The sequence below is a fragment of the Capra hircus genome, chromosome 8, assembly GCF_001704415.2.
Source record: "Capra hircus breed San Clemente chromosome 8, ASM170441v1, whole genome shotgun sequence".
NCBI lineage: Eukaryota > Metazoa > Chordata > Mammalia > Artiodactyla > Bovidae > Capra > Capra hircus.
This window is the reverse complement of record NC_030815.1, coordinates 65240877-65259892: the sequence shown is the minus strand read 5'-3', so window position 1 is coordinate 65259892 and position 19016 is coordinate 65240877. Positions and strand designations below refer to the sequence as shown.

The 19016-nt window shown below is 48.4% G+C and overlaps 1 protein-coding gene across 1 annotated transcript in view; it reads right to left on the bottom strand.

Moving 5' to 3' along the window:
* The window catches only part of LOC102189209 (testis-expressed sequence 10 protein), a 56430-nt gene continuing 38908 nt past the window's right edge, over positions 1495-19016 (bottom strand). Inside the window, exon 9 of the mRNA XM_018052248.1 lies at positions 1495-4005. Within this exon, the coding sequence (XP_017907737.1) occupies positions 3849-4005 (157 nt within the window). The 3' untranslated portion in view covers positions 1495-3848. The remainder of the gene's footprint in view (positions 4006-19016) is intronic.

The window sequence follows — 19016 nt, the reverse complement described above, 5'->3', positions numbered from 1 at the left end:
TGGCTGTGAGTGAGGCTTGGTTGTAGTCAAGGATAGGAGTTAGCCTGAGTCTTTATGGCTGTGAGTGAGATATGGTTGGAGTCGAGGGTTGGGGTCGGACCTGGGTTCCCATGTGAGCCCGAGGTTGTGGTTGAGACTAAGGTTTTATTGGAGTCAAGGACTGGGGTCAGGTCTGGGTCAAGTGAATGTGGGGTGGTGGTTGAGAGTGAAGCATGGTTGGAGTCAAGGGTTGGACTTGGGCCTGGGTCTCCATGTGAGCCTGAGATAGTGGTCGGTGAAAGTGAGCTGTGGTTGGAGTCATGGGCTGGGGCTGAGCATATGTGTCCACATGAGCTGGAGGTGGTGGCTGAAAGTGAGTCATGGTTGGAGTCAAGTGTTTTGATTGGACCTTGTTCTCCACTTGAACCTGAGGTGGTGGTTGACACTGGGGCATGGTTGGAGTCAAGAGTTGTTGCCGGGAGCCAGTGTGAGGAATCCTGCCAGTGGCAAAGGTCATGAGGAAGGAGGCCTGACATTATGCAAAGATGGGATCAGGCCTCAGGGGTCCCCCTGGACATTCTCAAGCATCTACCCCCAAAACCAGAGTCTGCCTACCTTACTGCATTATGCTTTCACCTACACTGCTGACATTACGGGGGGCTATCCCCCACCACCTCTCTCTGAAAAGGAGTTAACTTAGAACTCCAGTTAATAAATCTCCTGGGCATAACGAGAGTGTTTCAGTCCAAAAACTCCTCTGATGGCTCTCTAGCCTGCCTGACAGGTTTGTCCGGCCACATGTGATTGTTCACAGCCTACCAACTGTGACAGGCACGAGATGCTTTAAACTTTCTAAAAACAGATTCTTTTGAGAAGTTAGAAAATTATTAGTATAGTATTAGCGAGTTAGTTAGAAATTATACCGGTGGAGGGTTGTCATTGTTGGGCCAATATTTGCTGCTAAGTCTCCATATCCCTTGCCCCTTATACACATTAATGAATATAACTAGCATATAGGAGAAATAAGTATTGACCTTTGATATTAATCACGTTAGACTTTAGGCTAAGTAAATTATTTTCTTGATTATAGCCCACTGCACCTTTGCCCTGTAGGAATGCAACTTTATCTGGTGCCTTTGGAGGGTGGTGCCTGACTTAAGAAAAATCACCTTTGGAGAAAATAAGTTTTTGGTTGACTAATCGTCATCAGAAAGGGTCATAAAATGTTAGCAGGCCTCTTGGCCAGAAGATGATGTAAATCACCTGAGAACTTTGTATATCGAAAGGAATGCAGAAAGAAAGCATGGTTTCAGTAAGGGTCAGGACTGCTGACCCCACGTGACTTTGTATTTTCCATTTATCTCTATGTATAACAAAAAGTATAAAAGTGGACCTGGGAAATAAAGAAACGGACCAGTTCCTGGAAAGACTGATTTCCCCTGTGTCGTCTTTTTCATTTTCTGGCTGAATTCCCATCTGGAGCGCGGAGGCTCACAGTGTCTACTTATTTGCCCTGGCTTCTAAGACCCACGTGAGAGGGAGCCCAAGGCGGGGCACCCTCTGCTATTCAAGCGGGCGCTGGTGGCCTATGTAGACGGTGCAAACCCCTTGTCTCAGAGTTTTATTGGTTCTCCGTGAAAACCAAGTTATTCAGCCTCTTTCCTCCACTAATTTTCCTACTACACTATTCTTTTCCAATATCTCTCCATATCTTTAATTAAACAATTTTCCTCTAGACGCCAACTCCATCCCTGCTTCAAATTACCCTGGATCTACCAGGGCTGGACCCCGGCAAGTTGTGGTCTAGCCTGAGTCCTCATGTGAGCCCAAAGGTGGTGATTGAATCTGGGTCATGGTTAGAGTTAAGGGTAGGGGTCTGGCCTGGGTTTCCATGTGACCCAGAGGTGATAGCTGCAACTGGGACATAGTTGGGAGTCAAGGACTGAGGCTGAGCCTGGGCTACAGCATGGGTAAGGGCTGGACCAATGATAGCTGTGAAGTTAATTTAGCTTGAATTTGTAACTGTCCAGCCTTAGAGCATTCATTGAGTAAGACAGGGTGTAACTCTAGAGGGGACCCAGGTACTGCGTCAGTAGCCACCAGAGACTCACTGTGCAGAAAGCAGAGACCCCAGAAGAGCTGCCTGCATGTCTTCTGTGGATGGTCCCCCAAAGTGTCAGGATATCAGGTCTTTTGGGGACCAAGCAGCTGTTCTGGTTTGCCTTTTATGTTCCAGAATTGTTGGTGACCCAAGGTGTCCTGCTTGTCAGTCAGTGACTTAATTCTTATCCCCAGTGAAGTCAGATGGTAGCCTGCCTCCTCTTCCTTTTATTTCTCCTTCCAAATCTTCAGTTCCACTCTCTTGGTGAATTCATATCTCCAGCAGCTTCTGGACATGCAGGTTGACAAAAGAGAATCTTCCAGCCTCTACCTGTCTGTTCCTGGGGTGTCCTAACAACAAGGCCTCTGGTGGGTGGCAGTGAAGGTGTTCTTACTGGGACTCCAAGTGTGTCAAGTTGGAGAAGCTCCATGCTCTGGCAGCCCCCTACCTAAAAGACAGGTTTGAAAGAGGACCGCTTGAATGGACAAGCCCTGAGATGGCTGGTCTCCAAGGGGAGCATGGGGATGACCTTTGTGGGATTGTGCCTAGTGGGAACTAAAGTACTAAGTACTAGTCCCAAAGGGACACAACTGGGATATTAGAACCCAAGTACCAGGGTCCAAGGCCACATGATCCATGACAGTGATGCTGAAGTTTATGATAGGGTTTACATTAACAAAAGTGCTTTCGTATCCATTACCCCTTGATGCCCTCACCAACCCCTCTGTGGGGAAGAATGGACAGCAGTCATGGCATAGACGAATATGAGAGAAGTTAAACGGTGTGCAAAAGTAACTATCCTCCAGTTAAAATAATTAAAACAAAAAATGTGTCCACAGTTGGACCTGGAGTCCCATCTCCCAATCCAGGTGCTATTAGCTCAGTGCAGCCCACAGGCACCTGCTGGGCCACACCTTTTTCCAGACCCCTCACAGCTTCATTTGCTACATGGAACCTGGGTAGTATCTGGGTTCTGCTCTTCTTCCAGGAGCTTCCCTGAGGTTTCTGTTTCCCAAGGGACATGTCCTGCCACTGGCCTCTTCTGAGCTGGTGGTCCTGGGCCCTCAGGACCGGAGAGATGGGGCTAACTCCAGGGGCACACATAGCTGAATGGCAGAACGGACCTTTCAAAGCTCCATTTTTCTCCCTACTCCCACTTCTCCCCTTTGGCTCCATTTGATGCTGAGACCCACCCAAACATATGAGGGCTTGAGACCCAATTTTCAGGCTCCCCTCTCTAGACAAGCATCAGACACTCAGTGCCCATACATAATATGATTTTCTGCATTTCACTAACAGAGCTCTGTGGTTTTTCTTTCTTTTCATGCATTTTTAAGGTAGATAAAAATATTTTGTTTTCCTTTTTTGAAGAACATAGGGATTTTGAAGTGAGATTCACCTGGATCTTTTGTCATTGTTCCTCTGCTCAAAAACGCACACATTCTCAGAACAGTGGCTGAATCTGAGCTCTGTCAGGTGGGTCTCTGTTTCCCAAGTCCAGGGCCCCACTCCAAGACTCTCAAGACCTCAGCACTGTCCTCAGATCAGTCCTCATCCAAGATAATTTTTCATGGCTGGTGAAGCAATGCTCACGCACCTGTGCTGTAGTTGAGATTGAACTCAGTATCCAGTCCTTGCACCCTGGTCACTGTGTTTGGGACATACCCTGGAGCCTTCAAACATACCTGGATAACTGGTATCTGAGATCTTTGGAGAGAAATGTTCACTCTGCCCGCTGCCCAGCCTGGGGCACCCAGAGGGTGATGTTTTATTCTTTCATGAGAATAGATGTCCTATTCTTTCCCTTCTCAGGAATCTCTCTAGATGATTCAGAAGAGTAGAAATAATAATTGAGAAGAAGAGAGGATCTTGCACTTGTGGGTCTCCGCCAAGGTTTCCTCACCTTCCTGATGTCTCCACGTTTCCTAGGAGGAGGAAAGGACGGGTTATTCTCGAGGTAGGGAAGAAACAGGAAAAAGAACTCTAGTCCACACAGAAAGGCGAGAATGGTATCAATCGCCCAGGAAGTGGAACACTGGAGTTCAGCCAAATATCAAAAGTGCTTTTCAGAGAAAAGAGAGGATTCTCCATTGCCTGCCTCACACTGCTGCCCTTAGGCCACTGCGAACAGCGTATGTACTTGGGAACTAAAGTACTAAGCCCACATCTTAGAGCTGTGGTCTGGTCACATTTGACTCCTAAGGGTGGGGAGGGAGTAACAGATGAGGAGGCTGGAACATGGCCCCTCCCCAGCCACTCAGCCCTGCAGCTCCTTTCATCCCCCTTCTCTGAGCCTCCCATCCTGCCTTCTCATCCTGTTAGGCAGAGACATTCGTCAAGTTTCAGTTCATTCCACCTGGAACTCACAATACTTGCACTTACTATGGTTTATGTCAGCAGAAGGATACAGACTAAAACCAGCAATAGAATATAGACCAGAACTAGCCAAAAACAAAAGAGATGCAGGGAGCCATATGCAATCTTCCAGATGTCTGGCCTAGTGGGGCCCTACAGACAGTGCTTAGTTCCCTCAGCAAACAGTGTGACAGCATGTGTATAGTGTCAACCATCATCAAGCCTTGAATGTCCAGGGTTTTTACTGTGGGGTAGGTCACATAGGAATGAAGAGCCCATATACTTGACCTTAACTACTTAGTCATCAGTACCCCTCCCTGAGATCAGACTGATACAGCCTTACCAGGCCTCCATGTCAACTTAAAACAGGTGTACACTGTAAATCACATCATTTCCATTAACTATTTGGCAAGACCAAGGTCTCATTTATACAAATATGACCTTATCAAGTAGACTATTCCCAGGATTGAAAAGTGATCTTCAAGATCAAAAGGTCAGTGGTCACTCTGGAATGTGAAGGGCTTGAGGGACCTCAAGCTCACTGACTTAACACTTTGCTGCAACTTAAGAAAGATGCTAGCAACTTATGAAAAATTTACCCTGAAGGCTTCACTATTTCAATTTGCTTTATATTTCATGGCCTTGTAAGTTTCAAATCATTTTTTATCTAATTTTTAATACCCATAGTTGAATATAGTAAAGATTAACTGAATTGTTTTTAAAAATTAGTATCATAAGAGTAAAAATACTTGTGGTTAACCAAAGTTGAAAGAACTCCAGATTTTTTAAAGTATTGATGAGGCTCAAGCAGTTATGTCAAAGGAATCAGGAATTCTCTTGAGTTCTAGGTGGACTGAGTCAACACTTGACTAATGTCTCGATATACAGATGATAAGGCAGGATGGGAACGCTCAGAGGAAGGGAGATGCATGAAGCTGTGGGGCTGGATGGTTAGGGAGGGGCTATAGTCCAGCCTCCTCCTCTGCTACTCCCTCTTACCCCCAAGAGCCCTTTGTGACCAGACCACAGTTCTATGAGGTAGGCCTAGAACTTTAGTCCCCAAGTGCACACCCTGGCTCAGTTGCCTGAGGGCAGCGGTATTATTCAGATGATGCAGAATCTGCTCTTTTCTCTGAAAATCACTTTTGCTTTTGGCTGAACTCCAGTTTCACTGCCTGGGCAGTCATTACCATAATCACCTTTCTGTGTGGACTGGGGCTCTTTTTCCTGACCATTCCCTACCTCAAGAATAATTCATCCTTTCTGCCTCCTAGGAAACATGGAAACATCAGGAAGGTAAGGAACTCTTGGTCCAGACTCAGAAGCACATATTTCTCTGTTCTTTTCTATTATTATTTTCACTTTTCTGAGTCAACTAATAAGACCTTTGAGATAGAAAAGAACAGGACATCTATACTCAAGAAAGAATAGATGAACATCCCTCTAGGGACAAACCAAGCTGAGCAGGGATACAGTGAGCACTAGGATTTCTATTTAAAGATCTCAACCCACGTATCCAGGTTGGTAGATGGCTCCAAGGCAAGTCCAAAACACAGTGACCAGAGGCCAATGACTGGATTCTGAGTTGAATCTCAGACAGAGGACAGACTCCTGAGCACCAGTTCAGCAGCGGTGAACAGTGTCTCAGACAGGAGTGATCTTCTGGCAGTGCTGAAGCCCCGAGAGCCTCAAAGCAGGGGTTGGAGGGCTGGGGGCCTGGTATCAAGAAGCAGAGACCTATCTTATGGAGCTAAGTTTCACCCATAGGTCTGAGTATGCGTGTGTTTGTTGAGGAGAGAAACAGTGACGAAAGAAGTCCAGAGTGAATCTCACATTGAAAATACTTCATTATGGTCTTCAAAGAAGGAAAACAAAATATTTTATCCCTTTTAAAAAAGAGTGAAAGGAAAGAAAAATCACAGAACTCTGTTAGTGAAATGTAGGCATATTCTATGTGAACACTACTGTCTGATGCTTGTCTAGAGAGGGCAGACTGAGATTTGCATTTTAAGTCCTCATTTTCTCTCTCTCAGCATTGAAAAGAAAGAAGGGGAAGCAGCAGGAGCATCCAGACAAATGGAGCTTTGAAATTTGAAAGGTGAGTTCTGCCATCCATCCATGAGTGCCCCAAGTGTTAGTCCCCACCCCTCTGGCCATGAGAACCCAGTTCCACAGACTCTGAGGGGGTCTGTGGCATGACTTCTTCCTTGAGAAACTAACTCCAAGGGAGGCTTCTGAGAATGAGAGCAGAACCCAGATACTTCCCAGACTCCATGTGTAGAATGAAGCTGTCCAAAACGGCATGTGGGGTGCACTGGACCAATAGGGCCTGAATTGGGAGCTGAGCCCTCCAGTACACGTAGGACACATGGTTTTATTTTGCTCAGATTCAACTGCAGACTGGTGCCTGCCCATTCTCCCCATAGGCAAGCTGTGAGGGCATCAAGGGGTAATGAATATGGAAACACTTTGTAAATGATAAACGCTTTCAGAGCTTCACCATCACTGTCAGGACTTCTCCTCCATCATGCGGCCTTGGACACTCATCCTTGGGCTCCAATCTCCCAATGATGTCCTCTTAAAGAGACAGTGTACTCAACTTCCTGTAAGACCCCTAGGCTCCCATGTTCACCATCATGACCTGTCTGCTGATTTCCAGCTTGAAGAGATTGCCTGGAAACCCTGGAAGAGGTTCCAGACCTGAATTCACTTATGGAAAGGTGGAGAATCTTCCCCTTCTTTTCTAGGTGATTCTTCCTCCTAAAGCCTATCGTGTGACCCCAGGGATACTGGCAGTCTGGGGCTGCGCTGAGAGCAGAAGTCCTGGGAGTAAGGCCAACGTCCTGGGGTAAGCAACACCAGGAGCATTGTGAAGTCAACACTGGGGCCGACCCCAGGGACACTGGCAGCCTGGGGCTGAGCTGAGAGAAGTCCTGGGGGTAAGGCCAACGTCCTGGGGTGAGCTACACCAGGAGCATTGTAAAGTCCGCACTGGGGCCATGCAGGCTGTGGAGTGCAGGTGCCCACCCCTGCCTGGTCTGCCCAGCCCTCCAGCCTGGCAGCTCCTGGCTGCAGCTTGTTCCTCATGTCCCCTGCAGACACCTGGGGAGGTTCCCGGACACGGGTGGCTTTCATCAGGTCTAATGTCAAGATTCACCTGGTGAGGTTTGCAAATCAGTGCCCACTAGAGCCCATCAACCATGCAGGGAAGAGGCAGCTCCCACCATCTACCTAGCTACTCTGACCAAGCAGCCCCTACCTTGGGCTTCTACCATTTCTCCAGGCTCAGTGACCTCAGTTTCCATTCCCTCATGCTCATCCCTGAGTATCTCTCCAACACCAGAGCTTTTCTTTCCCTGGACAGCCTTTCAACCTGGCCACTTATACTTTCCCCTTCCCCACCAAGCCCCCTTTATGTGAGAGCCTGCCCTCCACCTCTGACACCCTCCTCTGCCCCACTACCATAAGGCTCCAAGTTGAGTCTCAGTCAGGGTGACTCCACGGCACCCACACTGGGCACCATGTGACACAGGTCATCTCGACACTCCCCTTGGAGACCAGCCATCACAGCTTTGTCTGTGCAAGCAATCCTGTATCAACCTGGCCTGGTGGCAGGAGACAACAAAACCATGGAGCTTCTCCACCTTGACATACTTAGAGTTCCAGCAAGAACACCTTCCCCTCTACCCACCTGAGGCCTCATTTTGGGAGACCCCACAAACAGGCAGGTAGCCTCTCTTTTGTCAATGCAGATGTTGAGAAGATACTGGAGATACTAATCACCAAGAGAGTAGAACTGAAGATTTGGAAGAAGAAAGAAAAAGAGGATGAGGGAGGCTACCAGGTGACTTCACTGGGAAAGAGGATCAAGTCACTCAGTCACAAGCAAGATACCTTGGGTCGCCGAAACTTCTGGAGCATAAAAAGCAAATGAGAACAGCTGCATGGTCCCAAGAAGCCCTGATATCCTGACACTTTGAGGGATCATCTACAGAAGTCATGCAGCCAGCTCTTCTGGGGTCTCCTCTCACAGTGAGAATCTGGTGGCTACTGTCACAGTACCTGGGCCCCCTCTTGGGTTATGGCCTGTTTTATTCAGTGAGCATTCTAAGGCCGAACCATTCCAAATTCAAGATAAATTAACTTCACAACTGTCACTGTTCCTGCCTTTGACTTACGTGTAGCCCAGATTGAACCTCAAAACAAGACTCCAACCATGCCCCAGGTGCAACCATCACCTCTAGGTCACCTCTAGGGTCACATGGAGACTCACGCCCACCCCCAACTCTTGGCTCCAACCATGCCTCACTTTCAGCCACCACATTGGGCTCGCATGGAGACCCAGGCTCCACCCCAAACCTTGACTCCAGTCATGCAGCAGTTTCAACCACCACCTCAGACTCACCTGGAGACCCAATACTGACCCCAAACCTGGACTCCAGCCATGGCCCAGTTTCAACCAGAACCTTGGGCTCACATAGAGATATAAGCCCAACCCTTACCCTGGTCTGCAACCTTGCTTCAATGTCAATCACCACCTGAAGCTTCCATAGAACCCCAGGGCCAACCCCCTACCCTTGGCTGCAACCATGTCCCAGTTTCAACCATCACCTTGGGCTCACATGAATACCCAGGTACGACCTCTACACTTGACAACAACCATGGCCCAGTGACAAACACAACCACCTCGGCCTTTCATACAGACCCCAGCCCATCCCCTACTCTTGACTCTAACCATGTCCCCGTGTCAACCACCAACAGCTCAAGCTCACATGGAGACCCAGGCCCAACCCCAATGTTTTACTCCAATGCCACCTCCTCAGGCTCACATGGAGATCCAGGTCCAACCCAAACCCTTGACTCCAAATGTGTCAAGCATGACCTCAGGCACAGTTACAGACCACTGTCCATCAATCACCCTCTCTCCGAGTCTGACCACTTTCTCAATACCAGATTGGGTCCTGTGAAACATCTTCCCTACAGTCCCAAATAAACATCTTTCATCTCAAACACAATTGAAAACCTGGAATGTCATTTTTGGAAAAAGAAACTAGAAAGAGGATGAACTTTCCCTCTTTGGTTAAGAAATCTCAGCAAGTCTTTATCCAGGTCACTCTCAACCTTTCCCAGGAAAATAGGTCTTCCCAGGCTCACAGCTCTGTCTCCATCCTTCCTGGGGACAGGATCAGACCTGAGATTTTGGAGGTACTGCGGCATCAGTTTTCCAAAAGGTTGCTACACCAACAGAGTGGCCTGCCCTGCAGAATGCAAGCATCTGAGAGACTGATGCAGCCTCAAGATCAATTCCCAAGGCCTTGTCAGGTGCAGGGAGGGGCCCTCAAGGCCCTCCACAGGTCGAGGCAACATCAGCTGGGACACAGAGAAGATGAGGTCCAAGTGCCCAGCACAAATCCCGCCAGGGAGAGCGACACTATGATGTAGGGCAGAGTGTGAGGAGGATCCTAAAAGATCTGGACCTGATCTCAGCCAACCCTCCAGTGAATGACCCCAGAGTGAAACCTGAGTCAGAGAGTTCAGAGGAGGCAGGAACAATCCAGAAGTCCTTATAAGGAGGAAGGCACAGGAGATCCACGAGAGTGAGATCCCTGTTGAATGTCTATATTTCAAGATTTGCTGACAACCTCCTTTTAGACATTCCTAGAGAGACACACACCCCCATGAAGACAGAAAATCCACACTCCTCTCAGGATGGGAAAGCCTCTCTGAACACCTCCCCTGAGTCTGTTGCCCTCAGTTCTGATATTCAACAGGAGCTGAAAACACATATAGTAAAGTTGAAGGGGAGGCACAGGTGGGACCTACTCTTCAAGCTCCTCAAATTCATGCTTAGCTTGAAGTTGGAAAAGGCTCAAGGGTCTACCTTGAAGGCCACCTGTTTATCTGGGGACCACTCAATATCCTTATTAACCAAAGGTCTGGGGAAAGCTCCTTAGCCCCATGCAAGAGAGAAAGTAGAAACAACAGGGGCAAATCCCTCCCTGGAGAGGCCCCTTCCCACTCCCTCACAGGTGACTGAGGAAGCCCAGGGGGCTCTGGGAGGACCCAAACCTGGTGATATCCATAAGCCCTCAGAGGTCCCTCTGACTGGACAGGAAAGCAAGCTACCTTCTCATGCCACCACATACACTTTAGTGACCAGAATTTGGCACAGTAAGTCTGTCGTGGGGACTGACAAAGGCAGCTTGGAGCCCAGCTGTAGTCCAGCAATGGCCAGCCTTGAGCCACAGGAGGAAGTTAGGGGACGAGCCTCCCCAGAATCTTACTCTATCATGACAACTGTGGACCCCGATGAATGGTCCACATCTTCCAGGGAACAAGAGTCTGTGGAAGGAGACCCTGCTGGAAAAGAAACTTTGGAACCTAGTGTGTGGGTCAAATCCCTACTCTTTGACATGAATTTAATGAGTCCACGATCTCCAAGGTCCAGTAGAAACCCAACCCTGAATATAAAGTCTCTTGCCTCAAACCCAGAAGATCTAAATTTTGAAGCACAGTTTCATAAGCTTGAGTGTCAAGGTTCACAGACCAGCAGAATCAGAATCGAGGTTGGGCCACCAGCGTGCTCCATCAAGACTGTGAAACTGGTGTTCTCCTTCAAGACTGTGCCATGGATACACTTCTCCAAGACTGTCACTCAGATATCTTCCTTGCTGCAAACATCTGGGCTCTCAGGAATCTGTCTTGTTCCCAAACCTTGACCAGAGGAGACACATCCACGTCCAATTCCCAGAGGCTCTATGATGTTTCATCAAGTAGAGGGAGCAGCCAGGGGCAGCAGGTGGCCCTGAGGCGGGAGCCCAAATATAAGGGCCAGAAGTGTGTCCCCATTGAAGGGTGAGAGACATATAGGAGTCCCATAGTAGGACAGCATCAAAAAGGATTGGCAGAACGAATGGCTACCAGGTCAGAGGGATTAGTTGCTCTGGACAGAAAAAGGAATCAGCAGAGTGCCTAATAAGCAAGTTTTGACATTTAATCCTGAAGAAGGGACAGGTTCTTTCAGAAAGCTGCTTCAAAAAAAGGATTTATCTCCTTCTGCAGTGGGTTTCCCCCAGTAAATGCAAAGGACTAGAAGAGCCACTGCAAAAGGCAAACCTGAAACAGCCACAGCCCAGAGCCAAGAGGCACTCCAAAGCACGTCGGCCTCGGATAGCAGGGCTTTTGAGGCTCAGACTCTCATGACAGCTGTTGGACAGATCCTAAAGGAGAAGATGGTGCTTCACTATGGATCTCATGCCTTGGAGTTAAATTGGTACAAAGCAGAACTCTGGGACCCATCATGTCCACATTACTGCAACTAAAGTTTCTCTCCACCCAAGAACACAGAAGAGGGAAAAGAGATATAGCCCATGATTACCCAGTTACCCCCATGGGCCATAGCTCTCCAAAAGAGAATAAGTGGGCCAGTCCCAGGGATAGGAAGTGGGCCTCCCACCCAGGGAGCCAGGTCCCTTTCCAGGCAGAGCCTGCCAGTATGGCTCGAGTAAAATGTGTCCCAGGCTGTCCCCTCCACTGTCCAAGGCACTATCTTCTTCACAAATATGCCTCTTTTGTTCAGTCAGAACATGCTTTTCACAGCATCCCTGGTAGCAAAATTCTTCTCCAAGGAAAAAAAAAGCTTATCTTCCAGAGACCCTTTTTCCCCCTCATATTAGCACATCCTCTGTGTGCTAATAGCTTCCTGTTACCACACTTTTTTTTTTGGTTCCTGAAATGTTTTTTCTGAGAAGATCTGGTGGCCTCCCTCTGTGCCCTGCTGGGGGAAAGGCAATGGATAATGGTCCACTCTTTCCAGGTGCCTGCTTTGGCTTCCAGGTGGGATGGGGCCGTGGAGGGAGGTTGACCCCAGAGTGGAGACTCACCTTCACCCCAGTTCCTTCACTGCAACTTCTGTTTCCATCATCTCAGCATTACAGAAACAACCAATAGCATTTAAAACATATCAAGGTGAATTAAAGCTAAAGACCTCCCCCTTTTCAGGATCTGGCTCTGTCTTCGCCTGCTCTCTCTCTACCCGGAAACTGTGGGGCTGTAGAGGAGGGGTGTTCAGAGGCTGAAATTCCCCTCAAGCTCAGAAAGTGTCAGAGACAAACTCACATGTCAGAATAAGGAGGGACATCTGGGGGCAGTGCTGGCCCCTAGAGGTGGGAGAAACCTTGTCCTCGTGTCATGGTGGGATTGATGAAGCTGCCCTGGAAGCCCCTCCTCTCCCAGGAGGAGCTGGAATGAGATGAACCTGGCCTGTCACCCTCCCTCTGTGCTTCTCGAGCTCTGGAGCAGAGGCAAGGATGAGGACCACATACTCCCAGGCTGAGAGAGTGCGGCGGCAATCACCGGGGCCCCCAAGGGCCATTCCACCCCTGTCCTAAAGGAGAGGACAGCCCTGCTCAGAGCACCCACCTCCCCTGGGTAAGTGAGCAGGGTTCTTGGCTGTGTGTGCCATCACCTCATGGTCTGAGGGGAGGATGCTGTGCCCCTAGGGTGGGATACGGGTAAGGAGGCAGGTGGCAGAGGTTTCCATAGACGGTGCAGTGACCAAGAGCCCATGGCATCCAACCACCATCTACAGGCCCAGAGGAAAGAAGTTAGGGGCCCCATGGCTCCTGGTGGCCCCACCCCAGAGCCCAGACAGAGGGAGAACATCTGGAGCTCCTCCAAAGAAGGCCAGGCTGCCATGGGCAATGGAGTCTCCAAGAAGGGGAGCTTCACTTCTCCACGATGTAAATAATCAGATTTCACAGGACAGGGAGCCCAGGACAGACTCGTGGTCTGTGATTTCTATCTTCACCTGCGGCCCAAGGAGGCTCCCAGGGGACAGGTGGGGGACTCAACAGGCCCAGGGACCCGCTCTCAGCCTCACTCATCCCAGAGCCCAGAGAGGGAAGAGGCCAGCACACAGGATGTGTCACCAAGCAGGTGGGAAGTCACCTGTGGAGAATGAGGTTGCCATCAGCTTCCCTCCCCAGGGCCCGTCCACACGGGAAAGTGGGGAGACAAAAGCAATTCCCTAGAACAATTTGGGGCTCTATGTCACAGTCACTCCCATGGTGGAGAGACCTGCTCCTGGAGGGCGTCCCCGATCCAGGAGCCAGCTGGAATGGCCCCGCCTCCATGCCTGTCAGGACCCCCACATGTGGGACCAGGCCCGGGGCTGTGGGGGCAGAGGACACAGGCCTGCTTGTGCTGTATTTTCTCCCTGGAGACTAGTCCTGCCTCTGCACCACGTCCTCCATGGGGGGCATAGCAGTGGGGGCTCAGCCAGGGTCTGAGGGGACGGGCTGTGACCTAGGTCATCGAGTGGCCTCCAGAGCTCACAGAGGGGAGCACAGAGCATGGATCCTGAGCCTGCCTGCTGCGAGGTCCTCTCAGAGGCGCCAAGAGGTGAGCGCTGAGTCAGGGGAGCTGGAACTAAGGCGCCTGTATGGAGAAATGACACAGAGGGGACCTTGACAGAGCAGCAAGAAAGCAGATGGGGAGAGTCACTTGCCCTTCTCCTGCCGTGAGGTGCAGAAAGGACAGCAATGGAGGGTCCCCATGAAGACTACCCACAGAGACCTACACTGACCCCAGACAGGGACCTCCCACATAACCACACTGATCCAGCACAGGGCCCCCAAGAACCCCACACAGAGACCTAGACAGATCCACACTGACCCCCGAGAGGGACCCCGACAGACCCACAGTGTCCCCAAACAGAAACCTCCCACACACCCACACTGACCTTGCACAGAGTGCTCCCAGAGACCCACACTCACCCCAGACAGGGCCTCCCACTGACCCACACTAACTCCACACAGGGATCTCCCACAAACTCACAGCGACCCTGCACAGGAACCCTCAGACCCAACACGGAGACCTCTGACAGACCCACACTGACCCACACAGGGACTCCACTACCCTCACATGGGAATCTTCCACAAATCCACCCTGATCCCATACAGGAGTCAACCACAGATTGACACTGATCCTGCTTACAGATCTCTAAAACACCCACACTGACCCCATAAAGAGACCTCTGCAGACCCACACTGACCCTACAGAGGCTCCACTAACCTCACAGGAATCTTCCACAATCCACACTAACCCCACACAGGGGTCAAACACAGATGCACATTGATTCTGCTCAGGGATCTCTAGAACACCCTCATGCACCCTACACAGAGAGCTCTGACTGATGCACATTTACCCCACTAGGAACCTTTCACAGACCCACACTGACCCCATGCAGAGCCCTCAGACAGACCCACGCTGACCCCACACAGGACCCTCTCACAAACCCACAAAGAGTAATCTCACCCAGAGTCCTCTCAGATCATTATATAGAGACCTCTCTTGTGACCCCCATACAGACCTAACAGGCATTCTTTAGGATCTAAGTAAATACCCTTTGATAGTTCCTTCCTGGCAAGCCTGATATCACTTACCAAACCATGTGTATTGCTGTTTGGAATGTAAATTGGTGCAACAAATATTTATGGGGAGGGAGGTGGAAGGAGGGTTCATGTTTGGGAACGCATGTAAGAATTAAAGATTTTAAAATTTAAAAAATAAAAAAATAAATTAAAAAAAAATAAAATAGTATGGCAATTCTTCAAATAATAAAATTAGAATACTATGTGATCCAGCAATTTCACTTCTGGTCATATAGCAAAAGGAAACAAAGTTTTTAACCCTAAACACTTACAGTATTTTTCTATGTTCTTTGAAAATTTATTCACAGTAATGACTTGGAGAGAAAGTTCCTGTTTGTCATAATGAATTCATAAAGACTACATGATAATATGTGATACACACACAAATATACATACATGACATACACAATGGGATATTATTCAGCCTGAAAAAGTAAATCCTGACATCTGCAAGAATATGAATGAACCAGGAGATCATTATTCTAAATAATATAAACCTAATAGCAAAAAGACACATATGTCAGTTTAGCTCACTCAGTCGTGTCCAACTCTTTGCGACCCCATGAATCGCAGCACACTAGGCCTCCCTGTCCATCACCATCTCCCGGAGTTCACTCAGACTCACATCCATCGAGTCCGTGATGCCATCCAGCCATCTCATCCTCGGTCGTCCCCTTTTCCTCCTGCCCCCAACCCCTCCCAGCATCAGAGTCTTTTCCAGTGAGTCAACTCTTCACATCAGGTGGCCAAAGTATTGGAGTTTCAGCTTTAGCATCATTTCTTCCAAAGAACACCCAGGACTGATCTCCCCCAAAATGGACTGGTTGGATCTCCTTGCAGTCCAAAGGACACTCAAGAGTCTTCTCCAACACCACAGTTCAAAAGCATCAATTCTTCAGTGCTCAGCTTTCTTCACAGTCCAACTGTCACATCCATACATGACCACAGGAAAAACCATAGCCTTCACTAGATGGACCTTTGTTGGCAAAGTAATATGTCTGCTTTGCAATATGCTATCTAGGTTGGTCATAACTTTTCTTCCAAGGAGGTAGCGTTTCTTAATTTCATGGCTGTAATCACCATCTGCAGTGATTTTGGAGCCCCCAAAAATAAAGTCTGACACTGTTTCCACTGTTTCCCCAACTATTCCCCATGAAGTGATGGGACCAGATGCCATGATTTTCGTTTTCTGAATGTTGAGATTTAAGCCAACTTTTTCACTCTCCTCTTTCACTTTCATCAAAAGGCTTTTTAGTTCCTCTTCACTTTCTGCCATAAGGGTGGTGTCATCTGCATATCTGAGGTTATTGATATTTCTCCCGGCAATCTTGATTCCAGCTTGTGCTTCCTCCAGCCCGGCGTTTCTTATAGTGTACTCTGCATATAAGTTAAATAAGCAGGGTGACAATATACAGCCTTGACTTACTCCCTTTTCCTATTTGGAACCAGTCTGTTGTTCTATGTCCACTTCTAACTGTTGCTTCCTGACCTGCATATAAGAGGCAGGTCAGGTGGTCTGGTATTCTCATCTCTTTCAGAATTTTCCAGTTTATTGTGATCCACACAGTCAAAGGCTTTGGCATAGTCAAGAAAGCAGAAATAGATGTTTTTCTAGAACTCTCTTGCTTTTTCCATGATCCAGTGGATGTTGGCAATTTGATCTCTGGTTCCTCTGCCTTTTCTAAAGCCAGGTTGAACATCTGAAGTTCACAGTTCACGTATTGTTGAAGCCTGGCTTGGAGAATTTTGAGCATTACTTTACTAGCGTGTGAGATGAGTGCAATTGTGCACTAGTTTGAGCATTCTTTGGCATATAAACTGCTATATGGAGATGGAAAAGGCAAGAACTGCGCTGTGCACATGGACATACTGTGTACTGAGGACTTCTCCTCAGGAAAGTCCATCTGCCCAGTGAGTAAGGCCTTTTCTGTTTTTCCCTCGCCTGTTCTCAGGGCCTCAGTTTCTCTGGGGGAGGGGCTGTGTTTCCTCTGCTCTCTTTGTGGAGCCCCTGGGACTTCCCATTTCCTCCTCTATGCATCTTCCTGGGCTCCATCCCTTGGCAGTGTCCCCCAGGCCAATTCCCCTTCATAAGTCCCTTGCACATGAAGGCATCGACAGCATCTATTCTTAAGGCATAAAGTTTTTTTGAAGTATAACATACATTCTAAAGAATATATCCATGCTCTTTTCATAAATTGGATGAATTTTCACATAGTGAGGAAACATGTGATCAATACCCCAGAGGCCCCACTCACACCTCCTTCCAGTCACCAACACCCAACAGAAACCACCATCTTCACCTGTAATACCTTAGATTAGATTCTGAATGTTCCATAAAAGAAAGAAAAGAAATGAAGTCGCTCGTGTCCGACTCTTTGTGACCCCATGGACACCAGGCTCCTCTGTCCATGGGATTTTCTAGGCAAGAGTACTGCAGTGGGTTGCCACTTCCTTCTCCAGGGAACTTCCTGACCCAGGGATTGAACCCAGGTCTCCCACATTGTAGACAGACGCTTTACCGTCTGTTCCACTCGTCAATCTTTCTTAGCATTATATTTGGGAGATTCATCCACACTGTTACCTGTTCAGTCTCCTTGCTCTACAGGACTCTACTGTGTGCTTTGAATTCTATGATCAGCTCCACTCTCAATGGATATTTTAGTACTTTCCAAGTTTTTCATTTCATGTCACTTCCAAATGTGTTATCTTCTACTTCACAGAAACCCTTGAGTAGAATTGTAGGAATAAACAGTATGTGTATGTTCAGCTTTGGGAGATATCACCAAGCATCTCCAAAGTGGTTCACCATTTCCACTCATTCCAGCAGTGGATTAGAGTTTTTATTCTCACCAATACTTAGCATTTTCCATCTTTTCTCATTTCAATAGCTTGTTGTGGCTTGCATTTTCCCAATGACTAATTAAACATACTTTCACATATTTATTATTATTGGATATCTTTTTTTATGTAAAGTTTCCTCTCAAGATTTTTCCGCCTCTTATTTTCCTGTTGGGTTCTCTGTCTCTTCCTTTAGGGGCTCTTTATGTACTTCAGATATTCCAGATATTTGTTCACTGTTGGGTATTTGCTTTTGCGTGTGGTTTTTGCTGTTGCATTTGTGTCTGTCTTGTTTTGCCTGTGTTGGATCTTAGTTGTCGCATGCAGGCTCTCTATTGCAGTGTGCGGGCCTCTCTTAGTGGTAGCATGCGACCTCCAGAGCGCATGGGCTCCGTAGTTGCAGCACATAGACTTAGTTGTCCCGCGGCATGTGGAATATTAGTTCCCTGACCAGGGATGGAACCCATGTCCTCTGCAAAGAGGGAGAACTTTTAACCACTGGACCACCAAGGAAGTCCCTTGTTGGATATTTGAATTGTGAACCTTTCTTTACACTCTGTGTCATGCCCTGTTTTAAAGTTGAGAAAACAAGCCAGGAGAGGGAAAGTGGCTACCCTAAAATAAGGCAGCACAGCCTGGGCCCCTGTGTTTTGACTCAAAGCCTAACATGACCTCCACTGCATCCCCCTCAGGGCCCAGGCTCCCAAGCTGGCATCATGTGCCAAGCGCCTCTATGGCGCTTTTTTCTGCTTTGCTGAACATCCATAGTGCCCTTGAGCCCACTCCTCCTCTCATTTCTCCTCAGGCTGAGGACACCACTGAGATGGACCCTCAAGAGCCAAGGCAGCATATGACCCCGCTCTTGCCTCTCTTAGCCTTTCAGTCACCACAGCCTACCTGAGAGACTCCATCTAGACTCATCTTCTGCCATATCACCTGCTCTGGCCCCCATGCTCCAACTCACGCCCCTCTTCTCTCCCTGAAAGTGCCTCCCCCCTTGCACAGGGCACCCAGAAACAGGTCTGAGGAGAGACAGACCACAGGGGCACTCAGTGCTTAGACTGTGGGGCAGAAAAGACCTGGTTCCAGTATTCAGTCTGTCATTTCCTGGGATTGTGGCCTTAGCTAAGTTTTCTCACCCAGGAAATGGATTTGCTAAAGCCTCTTCTTAATAAGGTCCCTGTAGGGGGCTGCCGTCTATGGGGTCGCACAGAGTCGGACATGACTGAAGCGACTTAGCAACAGCAGCAACAGCAGCAAATTTAGAACTGTACTGGCATTCAGGAGGTATTTACCAAGTCTTGGCTTTC